The sequence below is a fragment of the Aphelocoma coerulescens genome, chromosome 3 (assembly GCF_041296385.1).
Source record: "Aphelocoma coerulescens isolate FSJ_1873_10779 chromosome 3, UR_Acoe_1.0, whole genome shotgun sequence".
Taxonomy (NCBI): Eukaryota; Metazoa; Chordata; class Aves; order Passeriformes; family Corvidae; genus Aphelocoma; species Aphelocoma coerulescens.
In genome coordinates this window covers 59,134,440-59,151,357 of record NC_091016.1, presented here as the reverse complement: position 1 = coordinate 59,151,357, position 16,918 = coordinate 59,134,440, and the positions used below count along the sequence as shown (strand labels likewise).

General features: G+C 38.9%; 1 protein-coding gene across 6 annotated transcripts in view; it reads left to right on the top strand.

Moving 5' to 3' along the window:
* Nucleotides 1-16,918, top strand: part of UTRN (utrophin) — a 359,524-nt gene that overhangs the window by 75,040 nt on the left and 267,566 nt on the right. For all 6 annotated transcript variants that reach the window (XM_069010451.1, XM_069010452.1, XM_069010449.1 and 3 more), the window contains 12 exons: nt 581-673; nt 1,536-1,708; nt 5,053-5,168; nt 6,203-6,366; nt 6,949-7,152; nt 8,124-8,305; nt 9,012-9,162; nt 10,600-10,719; nt 11,301-11,402; nt 14,409-14,516; nt 14,964-15,143; nt 16,417-16,583. In XM_069010451.1, coding sequence (XP_068866552.1) covers nt 581-673; nt 1,536-1,708; nt 5,053-5,168; nt 6,203-6,366; nt 6,949-7,152; nt 8,124-8,305; nt 9,012-9,162; nt 10,600-10,719; nt 11,301-11,402; nt 14,409-14,516; nt 14,964-15,143; nt 16,417-16,583 — 1,760 coding nt within the window. The remainder of the gene's footprint in view (nt 1-580; nt 674-1,535; nt 1,709-5,052; nt 5,169-6,202; nt 6,367-6,948; nt 7,153-8,123; nt 8,306-9,011; nt 9,163-10,599; nt 10,720-11,300; nt 11,403-14,408; nt 14,517-14,963; nt 15,144-16,416; nt 16,584-16,918) is intronic.

The following is a 16,918-nucleotide window of genomic DNA, read 5'->3' as shown; positions in this document are numbered from 1 at the left end:
ATGGAGGGAGAAGGCATCCACTGAGAATCAGTTGCATTCTGTTGCTTGAGAGTTTGTGGGCTGTGCAATATTTGTAACTTGTGAAATAATTTATAGAAGTGTTTAAATATATATTGCAAGGATCAGACCAACCTAGGGTGTAGGTGATCAAGTGATCCTGTGAACTTTGTCCTTTAAGTGGAATGGTTCCCAGTAAGGAATTTCTACTTTTTTGATTTGTCAATCAAATTAAAAAAAAAAAATTGTGGAGCAGACTTGCTTAACTTTTATTGTCCTATCAGATCCTTCCTGCTTGCATTTCTGTTGCTCAGTTTTGACTGCTGGTATGCACCTGTGTATTAGAGGAGAGAATAAAACTCTTCCAGTGGAATATCTTCTTTGGTGCCATCTTTTGTCATGATGTTTAAGCAGTTGTCATGACAAATTCAGATGAACAGTTCTCTGTCAACTCTGCTTTTCTCTGTAACTATTTACTTCAGAGCACTTGGTAATACTTGGCTGAACAGCCAGGGATGTGGGGTGGAGTTGTGACTTGAAGCTGTGATAACTGTTTAATAGAGAGTTGATCCAACCTTTCCAGGTGGAGTTGGTGAATATTGGAGGAACTGACATTGTTGATGGAAATCACAAGCTGACGCTGGGGCTGCTGTGGAGCATTATCTTGCACTGGCAGGTGAGAGGCTGCTGTGAGATCTCTTCCTTTCCAGGAATCATGTACATTGTTCTGCTGGGATTTTTGCAAACCTTTCCAGGCTTTTGGTGGCAGAAAACACTGCTTCTATTTTGGGCTGGTAAATAAAGGCAGGCCAGTGTTTGGTTTCTGCTCTCAGTCTATTGGCTGCCTCCCATGATCTGTATTCTTGTATGTGCCCAGTTGTGCTCAGCCGCTCAGTTTAGTTCCTGCTGGTGTGAATTGCAGAGAGGCTTTTCGGGCTGAAGCATTGTATTTATATTCCTTCCTCAAGGACTTGAGGCAGGTAGTGTTTTACTGTTTAGGTAACTGTGTTTGGCTTGCATCTTTCATGCGGCTCTGTAGGTTTGTTAGTCTCACAGATTGAATTACTCCTGGTTTATCCAAGTATCTGGGAAGATCATTGAATTCACTTGGAGGGACTTTGGTAGATGTGTATGACTAGTACCCAAACAACAAACTACTTTTGTTGGAGGAGCAGGTATACTCTTCTTGCAGAAAACCTATACAAGCTGTATTTTTAGAGTTTGTTTACTGGTGGAAACACAGAACAAGGCAGTGAGGAGTATTGTTTCCTATGCTTAGCAGAGACAGCACCAAGGAGCGTGGGAGGATCATAATGTAAGAGTAATGTGTCATTATTACATGAAGCATCACTGGTTCTTGTAATCGGTAGAGGGCAAAGATGGCCTGAAGACTGCTGCTCCCAAATTTCATGTGAGGAATTGGAGTTTGATTCATAGCTTTTCATGGGGAAGACCCCTTCATGACTTGTGAAGTAATTTGGTTTTGTAAGGAGGAAATGGGCATATGTCTGTAAGGTGTACTTGTTGCTGTCTTGCAGGTAAAGGATGTCATGAAGAACATCATGTCAGATTTGCAGCAGACCAACAGTGAGAAGATACTGCTAAGCTGGGTTCGGCAGTCCACGAGACCTTACAGTCAGGTCAATGTTTTGAACTTCACCACGAGCTGGGCTGATGGACTGGCCTTTAATGCTGTGATTCACAGACACAAGTAAGTAGCAAACAGCTTATCTTCGACCTAGTGAAGTAAACAGCTTTTTTCCTGTGTCTTTATGCTTGAGCATTTGACAGCTTCTAGCTTATTTTGATGATTCATTGTCCAGGTTTTTTGTTTGTCTTTTGTTGTGGTAACAATAGCAGTGGTGGGACATTGCCAGAGCCTCGATAAGGCTGGAGTGTAACATTGAGTTCCTGCACATGCACAAACACTTGCTAATTGGAGTGGATTTACATCCCACTTGCTATGCATTTTACATCGACAATATTGAAAGGGTCTCTGTGGGGGAAGGGGGAGTTGACAGTCTCCTTCACCTGTGCTTCCTTCCTTCTGCCTGCCATCCTCTACAAATAGAAACATTTCTTCCATTGGATATTGCCATATGATTTCAATAAGAGGATACAGAAGCTTCAAAATGAAGGAATGAGAGACTCTGTAGCTTTTCTAGTGTTTTTTAATATATCTTGCTTGGAAGACAATGTATGCAGCTCTTTCAGGAGAACTGTGGGGTAGAATATCAAAGGATAATAGAACACTTCAGGTACCTGTAGAGTTTGTTCATTATACTTTATAAGAAATAGTGTTAAAGCTTCTTTGCACAGGTCTTTTCTGTTCTTTCTGATTTTTGAAGAATTCTTCAGTAGTTTAGATAATCATTACAGATTCTATTAAAGATGCATACCTTTTTTTACTTCGTTTTAAAAAAATCTCCTCTTTGAGACCTAGTGGGCAATCCATTCTAATCCAGTGTCTCTTAAATGAAGTCAGCTCATTGCTTTGCAAGGTCTGACTGTTCTTACCCATAAATAACCATTTAAATGTGGAAAGAGTATAGTAATTTCTAGAATTTACCCAGATCTCCTGGCCACTAGGTATTTGATACAGCAAATGCTTTACAAACACTCATGTTTACACCCAGCAGATGCAAAGTGTTTGCAGAACATACCTTGACTTTGAGCCCGCTCTTAAGTGCGTGCCCATTTGGCCTGTGGTAAATGCAGTAGGCTCAGTCACAGGCTTGCTGGCTTCAGGACAGGTCTGCCCTGACACCTCTGTGTCTTGTGGACCAGAGCTGGCTTGTGTTCAGCCTACACAGGTGTCTAAGGAGGGCCTGCACCACACTGAGGGCTTCTGCAAGTTTGGAAAGAATGTTATGCAAAGACAGAGCAATACTAGCAAAGGTCTCGCTGTAATTTATTGTAAGTATTACTAAGTCCCTTCCCTGGATGGTGTGAGCAGTAGTGCTGATTTTCCTACCAGCACCACTGCCTGTAGTGGCCTTGCTCTGCTGCTGAATGTGTGAAGTTTTTGATGGAGAGTGTGCCAGCTTGAGACATAAATGAAACCTAGGTGACCTGAGAGAAGCAGCAAAATTAGTTTTAGGCTGTTTGTTGTCCTTATTTTGATATGATTATGTGCTTAGGCTTTGCAGGACCTGAAGTCTGTGAGCTCTGCCCTTTCCAGAGCACTGTTAAGTAGCAAAAGCCTCAGCTGAAAGCTTTGACTGAATAACTGTGCTTTCCTGTGGCTACCTAAAATCTGGGTCTGAGCCTTTTATTCCCTATTCCTTGGAGCCTGACAGCTGCTGGCATGTCAGAATTCAGCTTTGTTGTCCCTGGGCACAAGTTCTTTAGTCAGAGAAGCACCATTTTCCCCACACTTTTGAGAAATCTTGAGCTGGGCTTCTCTTTTCAGCTTTGAAGTAGAGACTTTAAAAGCACTTGCAAGGAGCAAGGAGATTGGGGCAGGTTGCAGGAGTGATAGGACAACAAAGCTATTTAGCTTACCCAGACAGTAGTGCTTTCCTACCTAAGGGGCATTTTTCAGTACTGCTTTTTTATTTTAGTTTAATATGGCACTTAAAAGAGGAGAATCTTCATGGATTCCATTAAGAGATTTAATATCTTGCTTTTCTCTTTATGTGTCAATCAACAATTGTTGTACTACCTCTTGGCTATGATACCTCATAACTCTGTAACACCTGCCCCATGTAAGTAACCTATTACCTCATGTAATTTTATTAGCATTTTACTGTACTGGTCTCTCTCATTTTCTAATATTAGCTTAGTTCCTCTTTGAATTAATTCTGCTTTTTGGTTTGGTTTTCTCACTCTTAGGTGAGTACCTAGTTGCGATTTATTGAAACTTTTGTTTTCAAACTCAGAGTATCTACTAAAGATTTACAGGAATCTGTCGTTACTCTTGTTGCTTTTGCATGGATGTACAATATTCCACGAGTTTCTATGTATATCTTTGTTCCTGCTCTTCCTGCTTTCTTCTGGCTTTTTGCTTCTCAGACTGTTGGCTTATGGCCTTCCTGTTTCACAAATGTAACGACTCGACAGATGATAAAGGATACTCTTAGGTCAATTTACAACTGAATCAAATATTAAAAGAATTAAAGGCAAGCCCATCTCTTCCTCCCCAAGTTCTATAAAGTACAGAATCAATAGCAGTGTTTTGATGAGAAGCCACTATTGCAGGAGGATGGAAGGTGTTTTAATGGCTCTGCAGCTGTGCTGCTGCAGCATTTGGCTGGTTATGCCCCATGGGTGTAGGTACCGCTAGGAATGGGCCCTGTTTGCTCCCTCTGCTTCCTGTTGTGTGCTCTGCTCTTTCCCCTTGAGACCCACCAGTGTGTTTTGGGTGCATAGCTGGACTGGAGGTGTTCTTGGGTTAACACTGATTTTAGATGAAAGCTACTGACACTGCAAATTGATCAGCTTCTTGGCCTGATTTGCATTGTGACTCATGAGCGCTTGTGATGGGGTGTTTTCTTCTAGGCTGGTTTTTGTTATTGGGGGAAAAGACCACGGGGAAGGGTAAGTGAGTGGGGTGGAGACCGCTGTTCCTCCTGGCTGTGGTGGTCTGGGGTGGTCACTGAGCCACATCACAAGTTTGGAATGATGTTTTCCAGTAACAGTGACTCTTGCGTGCCTGATACAGAAAATGTGTAGTAACAGTAATGCTGTGAAAGAAACCATTGAGGAGGACTGGTTCAGGGATAAATCTTAAACAAAGCTTATATGTTCTTGCTAGTGGTATTTGATCTCCTGTTGCAGTCAATGACTTTGTTTAGGACACAGAATGGAAGGTGGATGTTGCTGTGGGCATGCAGTCAATTAATTTGATTGTCAGATTCTCACTAATAACTACAAATACATGCTTTTTTTTTTTTTACATTTGTATATATGCACTTACGTTGGTATTTGGTATATATGTGTATGATTATATTACTTGGGTAGCTACCATCATATGCATAACCTGATGTTCTGCAAGGCATGGAATTTTCTTTTGGATAAAATTTGCTTTCTTCCTTGTTTTGCTTTTACTTTTAGACCTGAGCTGTTCAGCTGGGATAAAGTTACAAAGATGTCCCCGGTTGAGAGACTGGAAAATGCTTTCAACATAGCCAGGAACCACTTAGGAATTGAGAAACTGTTGGATCCTGAAGGTGGGATATAGTTATTTTACTTGACAAGAAGTTTGTTTTGAGCTCTCTTGAAAGAAATTTCTTCTAGTGATACTAAGTATGGATAAAAATTCCATCAGCTTTGTGCAGTGCTATTTTATTTCAAACCTTTAAATTTGTATTTAAAATAATGCACATGTATAGGCTTTGGCATTTTGAATATTAAGGTTCGGGTTGACTTTCCATCCAGAAACTAAGAGAGGTGAAGTTGGTATGCTGGCTTTATTTCCTTTTAGGCAGGAGTTATGCTGCAAGCGTGTGTGCTTTTCAAGTATACTAGAGCATTCTGTAGAATGGGATGGTTTAAGAGCTCATAATTGATTATTTTTTACATGCACACTGAGTAGCAGTAGCTGCCAGTGCTGTGAGTACATACTGCCTCGGAAAGCCTACCAGGAAACCTTTATGGCTCCTTTTTAAACTACTGAGCTATTATAGCTCTGCTTTGAAGTGAGCCTCCAAAGATTCATTCTGTAAGACAAGATCTCAAACTTCAAGCACCATTTTCTTGTGGGGGAAAAAAAAAAGTATTTACTGAATGGGTACTGCTCATAACCCAAGAGAAGTGAACCTGGCTCAGTGAAACTCTTTCCAATGCGGAAAATAAGAAAACTACCTGGCTAATAATGGGAACTGGGATAGACCCTAAGTGGAAATGTTTATGTAGGATGTTGTCCTTGAACTACATTTCTGCTTGGGAGATGCTTCCGAACGATTTTCCCAAACAGATTTTATTCCTTAGTAACTTCCTGTCTGAGTTCTAACTTCAAAAAGATCAAGACTTTTAATGTGAATTCACTTCCAAATGTAGAAAAGTTTTTTTTTGTATTTTTTTCCTCCGTCATGCTACTTTTAAAGTATGTCAAACCTGGTGTCTAAGTTAAAAACTTATGAAAGGCTACTTAACAGGAGAATCTGTGATTTGTACAATATGTGAATTGTTACCTGTGTTCTATGTAATGATTTAAAAAATTGTCTTCATTTATTTTTCCCCATGTTTTATCTTTTTGATGCAGATGTTGCTGTACAGCTTCCAGACAAAAAGTCCATTATTATGTATTTAACCTCTTTGTTTGAGGTCCTTCCTAAGCAAGTCACAATGGAAGACATTCGGGAGGTGGAAACCCTTCCAAGGAGATACAAGCAGGAATGTGAGGTTGAAAAATTCAGCATGCAGCAGGTGTGTCTGTCATCAAAGTCAGCCTTTCTTTTTCTGACATGTAATTTTAGCTAATCTTCATGTTTGTCAGTTATCTCTGGAACATGCCTTCTGTCTTGAGCAACACAGCTGGGAAAATATGAAAAATCATAGCATCTTCTTTGTCATTAACTTCAGTCTTTCTGTCTTCCTTTTTTCTGATACATGTACAAAATCCTGTGTAATGAGGTATAAGTTTCATTTGTGTTATGCTGCTTTATTATTATTCTTTGTTTCATATGTCTTGATCAGCTGAAGAGGGTGGTCCAGAATCTTTAACTGAATTTGCCATGGAACTTGCGGTGGTCAGTGTTAGTCATGAGGTTTTGGTTGGTTTTGAGATTCACTGTTGAAAGAGCAAGATTAAAGTTGTATTTTCTATCCAGTTTCTTTACTAATGAACTTCCATTTTGACTTTGACCTTTCTCATTAAAATGTATCCAATGATTACTTTTAACATTTTATGAAAGATTAAAAGAGATCTTAGTTATTCTATTTTTAATACCATTTGGGAGGGCATCTTCTGTACACTTCTAAGACATCTCTTTCCTCTTGGCTGCCTAGACTGTAGCACTTGAAGAAGACCAAGACAGTTCTAGAGCAGAGACTCCCAGCACAGTGACAGAGGTGGATATGGACTTGGATAGCTACCAAGTTGCTCTGGAAGAAGTCCTTACATGGTTGCTGTCAGCTGAGGATGCATTTCGGGAACAGGAGGAAATATCTGGTGATGTTGAGGAAGTCAAAGAACAATTTTCCACCCATGAAGTAAGCTTCTCTTGAAAATTCTTTTGTTATGGTTTGGCTTCTTTCGTGTGTGCGTTTGTGTAAATAAGCTGCCCAACTTCTATGTCCTAGTCTTTGTTCAAGGCAAAATTGACCTTTTTAGAAGAACCTAGAGTGGAGCATGCTTTGAAATCTTAATGTATTTTTTTTAAATCTGCCTTTGGTGGCTGGCTTACTGGTGTGCATAATACAAAGGCAGTCTGATCCAGGCTGTCGTACCTCCCTGCTGCCGATTACTAAAAAGCCTTGTCAGCCTTATGCCACTTGCTGCTAAATGAGGGTAATGCTGAAATTGATAATCATGTCAATTTATTCTGTGATGATTAGGATAGTTCGTTTCAGAAATATGTTGATGTTTCCAAATTCTTCTTGTTTCCAAATTTTGGTTTGACTTCTTTCTAAATCTGAACAAATGTCCTAATGCTGCAAGAAGTTTATTGTCATGTTAGATGTTTTTGTTTTCTTCTGTCAGCTTAGTGTATAAAATAGAATATAGAATTTGAATGGTAGTCAATATGAGGAATTTTTTCCTTGTGCTACAGTTTTAAAGCCATGAAGCAAAGGAAGAAGTGTTTTGGATTTACAGTAAATGTTTCTAACTCACAGGGTTCTAATTGCTTTCCTACAATACATTTCAGATCTTGTTTTATGTTCTGTTGGCCATAGGTAAGTTTCTGTTTCATTTTCTTGGTTGAGGGAAGAAGGCTGTCTTCTCCCAAACAGATCTTTCATTGAGGTGGTCAGCTTTTTTTTCTGATTTATTGAATCCAGAATTTTTGTAGTGCATGGAAAATCTAGTCTCAAGGAAAGGAACAGGTCTGCCATCTTCATGCATTTGATGGTGCCAGCTCATTCTTACAGCACTGTTTCAAACATAATAATTTTTTAGGATATTTACCAAGTTATAAGCTCTGATAGGACCTCACAGTGATGTCTGCTTGTACTATTTCCAGGGTTTTATGATGGAACTGACTGCACACCAGAGCAGTGTAGGCAATGTTCTGCAGGCTGGAAACCAACTGGTGGCCCAGGGAAATCTGTCACCTGAAGAAGAGTTTGAGATCCAGGAGCAAATGCTGCTGCTGAACTCCCGCTGGGAGGAACTCCGGGTGGAGAGCATGGACAGGCAGTCCCGGTGAGTTGATGGTACATAACCTCTTCTAGAGGTTCAGGACTGACCTCTGGTGCTTGCTGTGTTTTGGAGAATTTAGTTTGCATCCACCAGTAAGGCTTTTTTTTAGAATTAACATTGCAGTTTGTGACACAAAATCCACCTTCATACTTTCTAAGGTGAAACAAAAGGAATGAGTATAACTGATGGGGGGGCGGGGGGTTTGGTCATTATGTGAAGTAGTTTGTGAATTGTTATGTAGCTATGCCAGACTAAATACATGGTATTTAAATGCAGTAGTTACATAAACTACTGAAACAATGTTAGAAACACATTTAAGTTTCTCAATACAGTGGATGTCGATATCTATGGGTATTTACACAACTAAAAATATTTTAGAATAATTTTTTCCTATATGTGGGTTACCAGGGTAAGAGCTGCACATCAAGGGAGAAACTGCATTTTGTTGCAACTCTCAGCCTAGACTTTAGTACCAGCAAACCCATATTGGAAGAAACAATCCCTGATGTAAATTGCATAATTCATGAACATTTTTTACTGAGAAAGAGACAAGGATACTTATCTGTGTTCCTTAGCTTAATGGTGAAAATTTTATTTGATGATAGATAACTATGTATGTATGGCCTTGCTTCTTTCCTATATGAGCTAGAATTTAGTTCCTTTCCTCGGGAAAGCTGTATCTGAAGTAACTCTGTGCTTCTCCCTGCAGCCTGCATGACATGCTGATGGAGCTCCAGAAGCAGCAGTTGCAGCAGCTGTCTGACTGGCTGACAGTCACGGAAGAGCGCATTCAGAAGATGGAGTCTCAGCTCTTAGCGGAAGATTTGGAGTCACTTCAAAAACAGCTAGAAGAACATAAGGTAAACCTTTTGCCTGTTATGTGATATGTATAGGAGAAGTATTTGGAAGATGTGTCCATTGGTGGATTCCTTAACTGAGAAACTTGATTGTGTCAGAAGTCATATATGGCTGCATTTGGTGTTTGGAAAAGGATGGTGATGGTGTAGAAAGGAATTAGAAGCCTTAACTTCATACTTAGCACTGCTGACTAGCAGGAACTATTATATTTGCTTTGTGCAGTAAATGAAACCTTTAGGGAAAATTGTTACCCTTTGTGCAGAGAATAAGGCCTCTCCTGGTAAACTGTTGGTGTGAGGAACAGTATGAAAGGTACTTTGGACAAACTTGCCCTTATGACTGGCAGGCATTGCTAAAGTCTGCTTGAGACTTGCACATTAAAATAATGTGGGAGTTAAAATGATCAGGGCCTTCCAAGTCACTGATTCCAGTCCCTGCTTTTACAGGAATTGCATTCTGAGGGGGTGCTTAGACACTGCTTTTTGATGTGTGCAATATTTTGGAAGTGGTTTTTCTCTCAGTTGACTTTTTGGGTTCAAGTCCAGCCTTTCTATCCTGCAGTGTTTTTGTGAAGGAGAAAGATGTCCTTTTGATATTTGTCATGGTTGCAGCTTTCCTTTTCATGCTCAGTGCTGAGGTTTGACCTTCTCCCCAGCATGGGACATACCTCACAGAACAAGAACACGGGAGTATTTTTTGTCTCTGTAGTTTCCTGTCCCACATTTGCATTCTTTCTTTTGTTTTCAAAGTCTGGGGAGTTTGAGGCATGTGTTTCATAGAGTAGCTTAGGATATGCTGGGATAAAAAGTGACATTTACAATACCATAAAGGTGTGTTGATCTTGCAGAGATATTTTATAGTTGGCTTTAGCCATGGAATCTGTTCTTCTAGAAGTTGTATGAATATTTAAATCTACAGATTGTTTTAAACTAGTCAGGACTGCATGTTTTCTGCATTTTTTTACTTATCTTAGGAGCATCATGGTCAGTTTTTGCACTGTTGATACTTATGAAATTATATTGTCAGCTCTTAAGAGATGAATGTTTTCAATGACTTCTGTTTGGCATGCCCTATGTTCCTTTCTTATTAACAATAGCAGCTTTGTGTAGCAACACTTAAGTTCTCTTACCTATAATATCAGACACATGGAAAGTCAATGAAGTTGTCATCTCATTCTCCTAGGCAAGTATGGGGCATACAACTTAAAGCGCTCCATCTTTTACAGCATTTCATCAGAATGGTTTGGGGTTCATTTCTAGCAGCCTTTTGCTTACATTTATTTGAACTGTGCAGGGATTCCCAGTGGTAAAATCTGTGCTTAACTGTTGAAACTGAAGAACCAAAGGTCCTTTACCACAGCAGCTGTAATAGTCACTGTGGCCAAAATAGCAGATTAGCAAATGCATTCAAAGTTGGTAACCTCTGATTTGTTCTTGTAGAGCCTGCAGAGTGACCTAGAGGCAGAACAGGTGAAGGTCAACTCCCTAACACACATGGTGGTCATTGTTGATGAAAGCAGTGGGGAAAGTGCAACAGCTATTCTGGAGGAACAATTGCAGGTAAAATCTTAGAGCCCTCTTTTTTTAAATTGTAGTATTAGGCAATTTGCATGTAATTGTTAATCAACATTTTTGTGTTTGAAGACAATTTATCTTTGAAAGTAATTTAAAATAACACTTTAGGATTAATAATAACTTAAAGAATTGTTAAATCAGCTCAAGCTAAAACCTGCAACGTTACTTTGCAATTCATGTAAGTTATTTTCCTTAGGAAGTTAAAATCTGATAGGAAAAATATTTGACGACATGAACACAATTTATCTAGGGAATACCATATGAAGTCTTTTCCTGTCATGAGACAGGATTTTTCCAAGCAGAATTCATGCTACTTTGTTCACTCCTTTTTAAGTCAATCAAATAGCTCAAAGACTTGAGCAAAAGCAGAGTTAAGGCCATTGGTAAATGTTTTTGAAAGTGTTAATCTCCAGCTCTGGCAATACAGCAATAGCAGTAATGGATGGGGAAGTAGATACACTGTAGAAAGATGTTAATGTGAAGTAGAAGTGATGCTTTTGAATATCTGGTTTTGGAGTTACTTTGTGAGGTTTGTGATCGTTCCTGAGTGTTTTGTGCTTTTGTAGAGGCTTGGTGAGCGGTGGACAGCAGTTTGTCGTTGGACTGAGGATCGGCGGGTCAAGCTGCAAGAAATTCAGCTTTTATGGCAGGAGCTGCTGGAGGAACAGGTGAATAGCTGTTCTGTTTCTCAGAGTGACTGGTCGATTTGTGGAGGGCAAAAAACAACAAACCAAAAAAGCCCAAACAGTCAAACCCCTAACTGGGGTTGAGCAACTCATGGAAAAAAAACCTTGAAGACCTAGATTTTGTTATTGTTTGGGTTCCCAGTGCTTTTTGAGGATTAGAGTAGCTCTGAAGTGGAAGAGAAGTATTTTTTCAAAGTTTAAGAATAAAAGTTTATAACTCCTTATAAAATAATTTCCAAGGCATCTTGTAAAATGGCCGAGAAGTGGGAATATCTGTGATACTTAGGAAAATGACAATGAATTTTTTATCTGGAAGTTTTGTAACTACAGAAATCTTCCTAATTAAGGTATATATGCTTCCAGCATGAACACATGTACACAGTTGTGCAATACTAATCAATAGATAACTATTTTAAAAATCATCGAGCATTTGGTCACTATAGCAAAGCATGCAGCTTGTTTAATTTTGCTGTGTTCAGGTGAACAGTTGAATTATGAAGAAGATGGCCCTGTGATTGTTTTTTAGCTCTGGTATTGTGTATTTTACAAATAAAATACTGCTCAAACACAAATTAACTGATGGCATAAAAAATATGGTAACACAGCTACATGTGCTGTTTTCCTGCCTAGTACTTGAGGTTTTTTCATTTCTTAGTGTAAAATATGTGATGTTTTTGTCTTTAAAGGTTTTACTGAAATTGGTTTTTTTTCTTAATTGATGATATTTATCACTGTAAGCTGTTGTTCAAACAAGGCAGTACTCACAGGTTGTTTAGACATTTGAAAGAAGTAGAACAGTGCTGGTATAGCTACTGGTATCAGTTGTAGCCTGGTTTCTTTCACAAAGATATTTTATCTGCGTTCTTTGGGACTGCATGTGTGTTTCTCCCTATATCTGTTTGTAGTATATTCATAAGCTGAATTTGTAGCTCATGTGACCTTGTTGTTAATATGGACCCAAGGTTAAGATTCTAGTTTATCCCATGCCAAGTATTTGTTTATATATGTTTCTTTAAAATAATGCTTTGTCAACTGTGTATGTATATCCAGAAAATTGTGTGCTAATGTTTTCTGGCAACTCTTGGGCATGGTAACTTGGAGTTGAGAAATAAGGATTCCCCCAAAATCCTTGCTGTGTATATTCGGGGTATGGACTTCAAGTGCTCTTAGTTTTGATGACTCTATGTCATCATGTCAACATGTTTGTCTCCTTCTACCCTTATATTTGTTTGGGGACCACTCATTGACCATTGCAATATTTTTAAAAGTGCCATAATTGGTTGGAGCTGAACTTTTGTACTCAGCTTTTTAAAATTTGTGTGTAGCTATGTTGCTCTGTAAAAGTGAAGCAATTGGTGTGTTTAATATGTAGAATGTCAGATAGCAAATAATGAGGAAATAGAAGTTTGTTTTAGGTGGTTTAGATGAGCCTTTTTGTACTCGTTCACCTGAACAATGCATTTATTACTAACAGGTTTAAATTACAAATCCTCAAGAATGATCAAGTGCTTTATAAAAGTTACTGTCTGAAACTACTTAAAAACTGAATGCAAACGCTTTGGTAACACAAAAGTAACCAAAACACTTAGTTACAAGCATTTTTTATTTTGCCCAACCACATGGAGAGATGAGCAACAGTGATGCATCAGCCTTTTTGTGGCTGCCTAGAAATCTTTTGTACACCACATTGTCAAGTCAACGCAATCCTTACCACTCAGGAAACAAATTCCTCAATCAGTGCCAGAGACTTCTTAGCACTGTGGTAATTATGTTTCAGTTTTCTAGGGAGAGTTATCTTTGACTGCTGATTTAGCAGAAATTAACTGAATGCATGAAGGGTTTTTGAGCTCCTCTTATGCATAAAATATGTTGGCTGGTATGCCAGCATGATTTTTCCAGAGAGTATGTGGTGTTATAATTCTTTTTTTTCACAGCCTCATGGCATTTCCACCACCATCATATTTTCTGTCTGTAGATTTTGCATATTGGTTTACACTGGAAATGTAGACTGCCTTAGCCCTGTGGCCCAAAGTTGCTGTAGTAAGTTCTGGGACAATGCCAGAAATATACAGCTAGAATGGGGAGCCTAGTAGCTGTTGTCAAGTGTGTTGCTCAAAGAACAAAAAGGTCTGTCTTGCTGTATGGTTTGTTTTTAAACAGAGAGGAGCAGCAGTACACCAATGGCTGGGCAACTGAGCTTGATAGAGAGGTGGGCATCCTAGTCGATGGAGCTTGCTGTCCAGCTGCAGCATTACGTGGGAACGTAATATAGAATACATAAAATCCTTCCTGGTACTTGATGCCACTTATTGCTGGTACTACTACAGGAGTGCTGTGTGGCTGAAGAGAAGTGAGACCCAGGGCAGGTTTCCTAGGAAAAAAAATGGAAAAAAATAAAGATCCCTGAGTTAGAACTATTCAGAGCAGGCCACTCCAGCTTCCAGTAGTTAACGAAATAGGATTTGCTGCAGTTGTTTTGCAGTTGAAAGTAGGTGCCATAAACAGGCAGGTGACTAATTAGTATCTGAGTCTTTGATCAACTGCCTGGACTAAAAGAAATAGGAATTACCAGTGATATAACTTCTGTGGGAAAATGTTTGTGACAGCTGTGTTTGAATCACAGAGGAAGAAGGGTGGAAAACAAAAGAAAGCATACATGCTATTTTGACATATTCTAATATGATTTATGAATCCTATGTTAGCTTTATGGTGGATATCTGTTTGCTGTATAAATAATTTTGGGGGAGGTGTGCTCTGGTATATTGACAAATGGTTATGTTGAAACTGTTTTGCTGTAAGTATTACTTACTTCCCATATCTGATATTTTCGTCCTCTTTTATGTGCTATTTTTGTTAAAGTCAACTGAAATTCCAGCATATAAAGACTGCAGAACTGTGCTTTGAATGCAAAGATCTTAAAGAAGCAATTCTCAATAGCTGTTTGACAGTCTTAGTATTTTCTTGTGCTCTTTTTCTTATGATCTGCAGTGCTTATTGAAAGCTTGGTTAACTGAGAAAGAAGAGGCTTTGAGTAAGGTCCAGACAAGCAACTTTAAAGATCAAACAGACCTGAGTGTGAATGTTCGAAAACTAGCAGTGAGTATTGATATCCTGCTCTGTCCCATCAAATCTCATAGACTAGATGAGTGGCAAATTACTAGTTTGACCCTAGTGAATGTGAATGTCTGATACATTAGAAGCCAGGCCAACATTCTTTCCTTGCCAGATTCTTGCACTTGAATTTAAAAAATATGTATTGCTTACTCCATGGCCATTCCATGTTGGTGTGCCAAAATCTGGAACAGCTACCCTAGATTTTTGACAGGGTTTGGATGTTATTACAGGCTACCAGTCAGCTGTGCTTTCCAAAGTATAGGTTTGTGGTGTGGGCTTTTTTTAATTTCATTGGAGTAGCTTGTACCTGAACTAATAATTTGTAACTGTTACTAAAGAGATGCTGCTGGTTGCTCTTAGCCGTGGAATTAAAGCTTAGGGGAAGTAGAATACTTGACATCATATTTTAATCTTTTCTTTTAACTACAGATTTTAAAAGAGGATATGGGTATGAAACGACAAACACTAGACCAGCTGAATGAGCTAGGTCAGGATGTGGCCCAAATCCTTGGAAATGGCAGAGCATCCAGTAAAATTGATCAGGATCAAGAAGAACTAACGCAGAGGTGGGACAGTTTGGTTCAGAAGCTAGAGGATTACTCTAACCAGGTATTTACTTTAGGCTTTATTACATTTTAGCTTTTTATATGACTGTATGTATGCAAACTTCACTGTGTCAGCAAAATTGTCTTGGCATCAGGCTGGAGAGGTAGTTGAGTGCTTTTTCACATGGGGCTGACAAAACTGCCTATGTTTTTGGTCTCCAAAAGCCCAAGTTGTTAACCTGACTAGTACTATTACTCCTTTCTCACACAGATTAAGCTTCATTTTTCTGATGAGTGAAGCAGGCTGGGCATGTATTATCAGTCAATGCAAATGCCTTTAAATATTATAAGAGTGCTGGGACTGGATTAAATCTGATACTAAAAGAAAACAAAGGCAAAACCCAAACCCCAGAATAGATAAATAAATGAGAGTTATGCAAGTATTTATGCTCTGTGAGTATGATTTCTCATCTGTTGAACATAGAGTAGTTGTTTGTTTGACATGTAACGATGATAGCCAAGCTGGATTGTTCAATGTTTATTTTAGTATTTTGAGTGCTTGGTAATGTTTTTATTTAGAAAGAACTCCTACTAGATTCTGTGAGAGTTTTATTTGACAGCTTTATAACTCATATGTGCTTTTTTTTGTGATATTAATGTGTTGTTATGGTGAAAACCATGGCACTAATTCATGATCCATTTAGGGTATAGTGAATGAGTTGTGCAGTCTGAGTAGGGGTTCTTTTCAGCCATGTGGCTTTAATTTGTTCTTGTGTTTGAGTCAAAGCACTAGAGAATGCCAATTCCTGTCTCCAGCCCTTCACTCCCTTTAAATATCAAGCACATACTTAGAACTCACAGGTTGAGTCTCCTGGGACTTAGCTTATAACCTGATAAAGAGCATGGGAGGCTTCTGTTGACTTGAGTGAGTTTTAGGGTCAAAATCACTGTGTATCAGCTGTTTGAGATCTAGGCTTGGTTTTATGGAGTGAAAATGCAAAATGTAGAATTGCTATCAATAAACTCCAAGTACCTTGGTTCTTTTTGTGACCAAATTATGAAAGAAAATACATACACTCATTTTGTTATAGTTCACTTGGACTTGCATGATTCTAGTTGAACTGAGAATTTTGATGCTTGGTTTCTATCTGTAAAATGAGAATAATGATCTTTTTCTCAGAGTGCATCTGTGATAAAGGTGCTTCATGACAGCTCAGTGTGGTCATTTGGGGGAGTGAATGAACAGGCTTTTATGACTGAATAAAAGAAAATATGGAAAAGCAGTTCAGCTTGAGTAAAAATGTTACATAATCCTTGCCCTAAATTATTTTGTGTAGGTAACTCAAGCTGTAGGAAGCGTAGGAATGTCACAGGTTTCACAGAAGACTGCTGCAGAAACACCATTGAAGGAACAGGTAGTGGTTAAACAGTCCAGACAGGAGTTGCCCCCACCACCACTCCCAAAGAAAAGGCAAATTCCAGGGGACAGCGAAGCAAAGAAAAAGTAAGTATGTGTCACTGCCACTTTCCCTTGCTCATTAGATGCTACAGAGACTGTCTTGGCTTTTGATTCTTCTTCTATGCAAGTGAGCAATACTTAAGTTGCAGTTGTGAGGTTGGGCCTGGGGGCTTGACTAGATTACCTTCAGTCATCCCTTCCAACCCTGACAATTCTGTGATTCTCTGAATGGGAATGTAATGTTATATACAGCCTTGCTTTCAGAGCAACAGAAAACCTGTGGCTCTTTTTTTTTTTAAAGGAAAACAGGGATGTTTTGTTTCTCATAGAAGTAGGTCTTCAGTCCTTTGTACCTCAGCTCCTTTGCTGAAAATATAGAA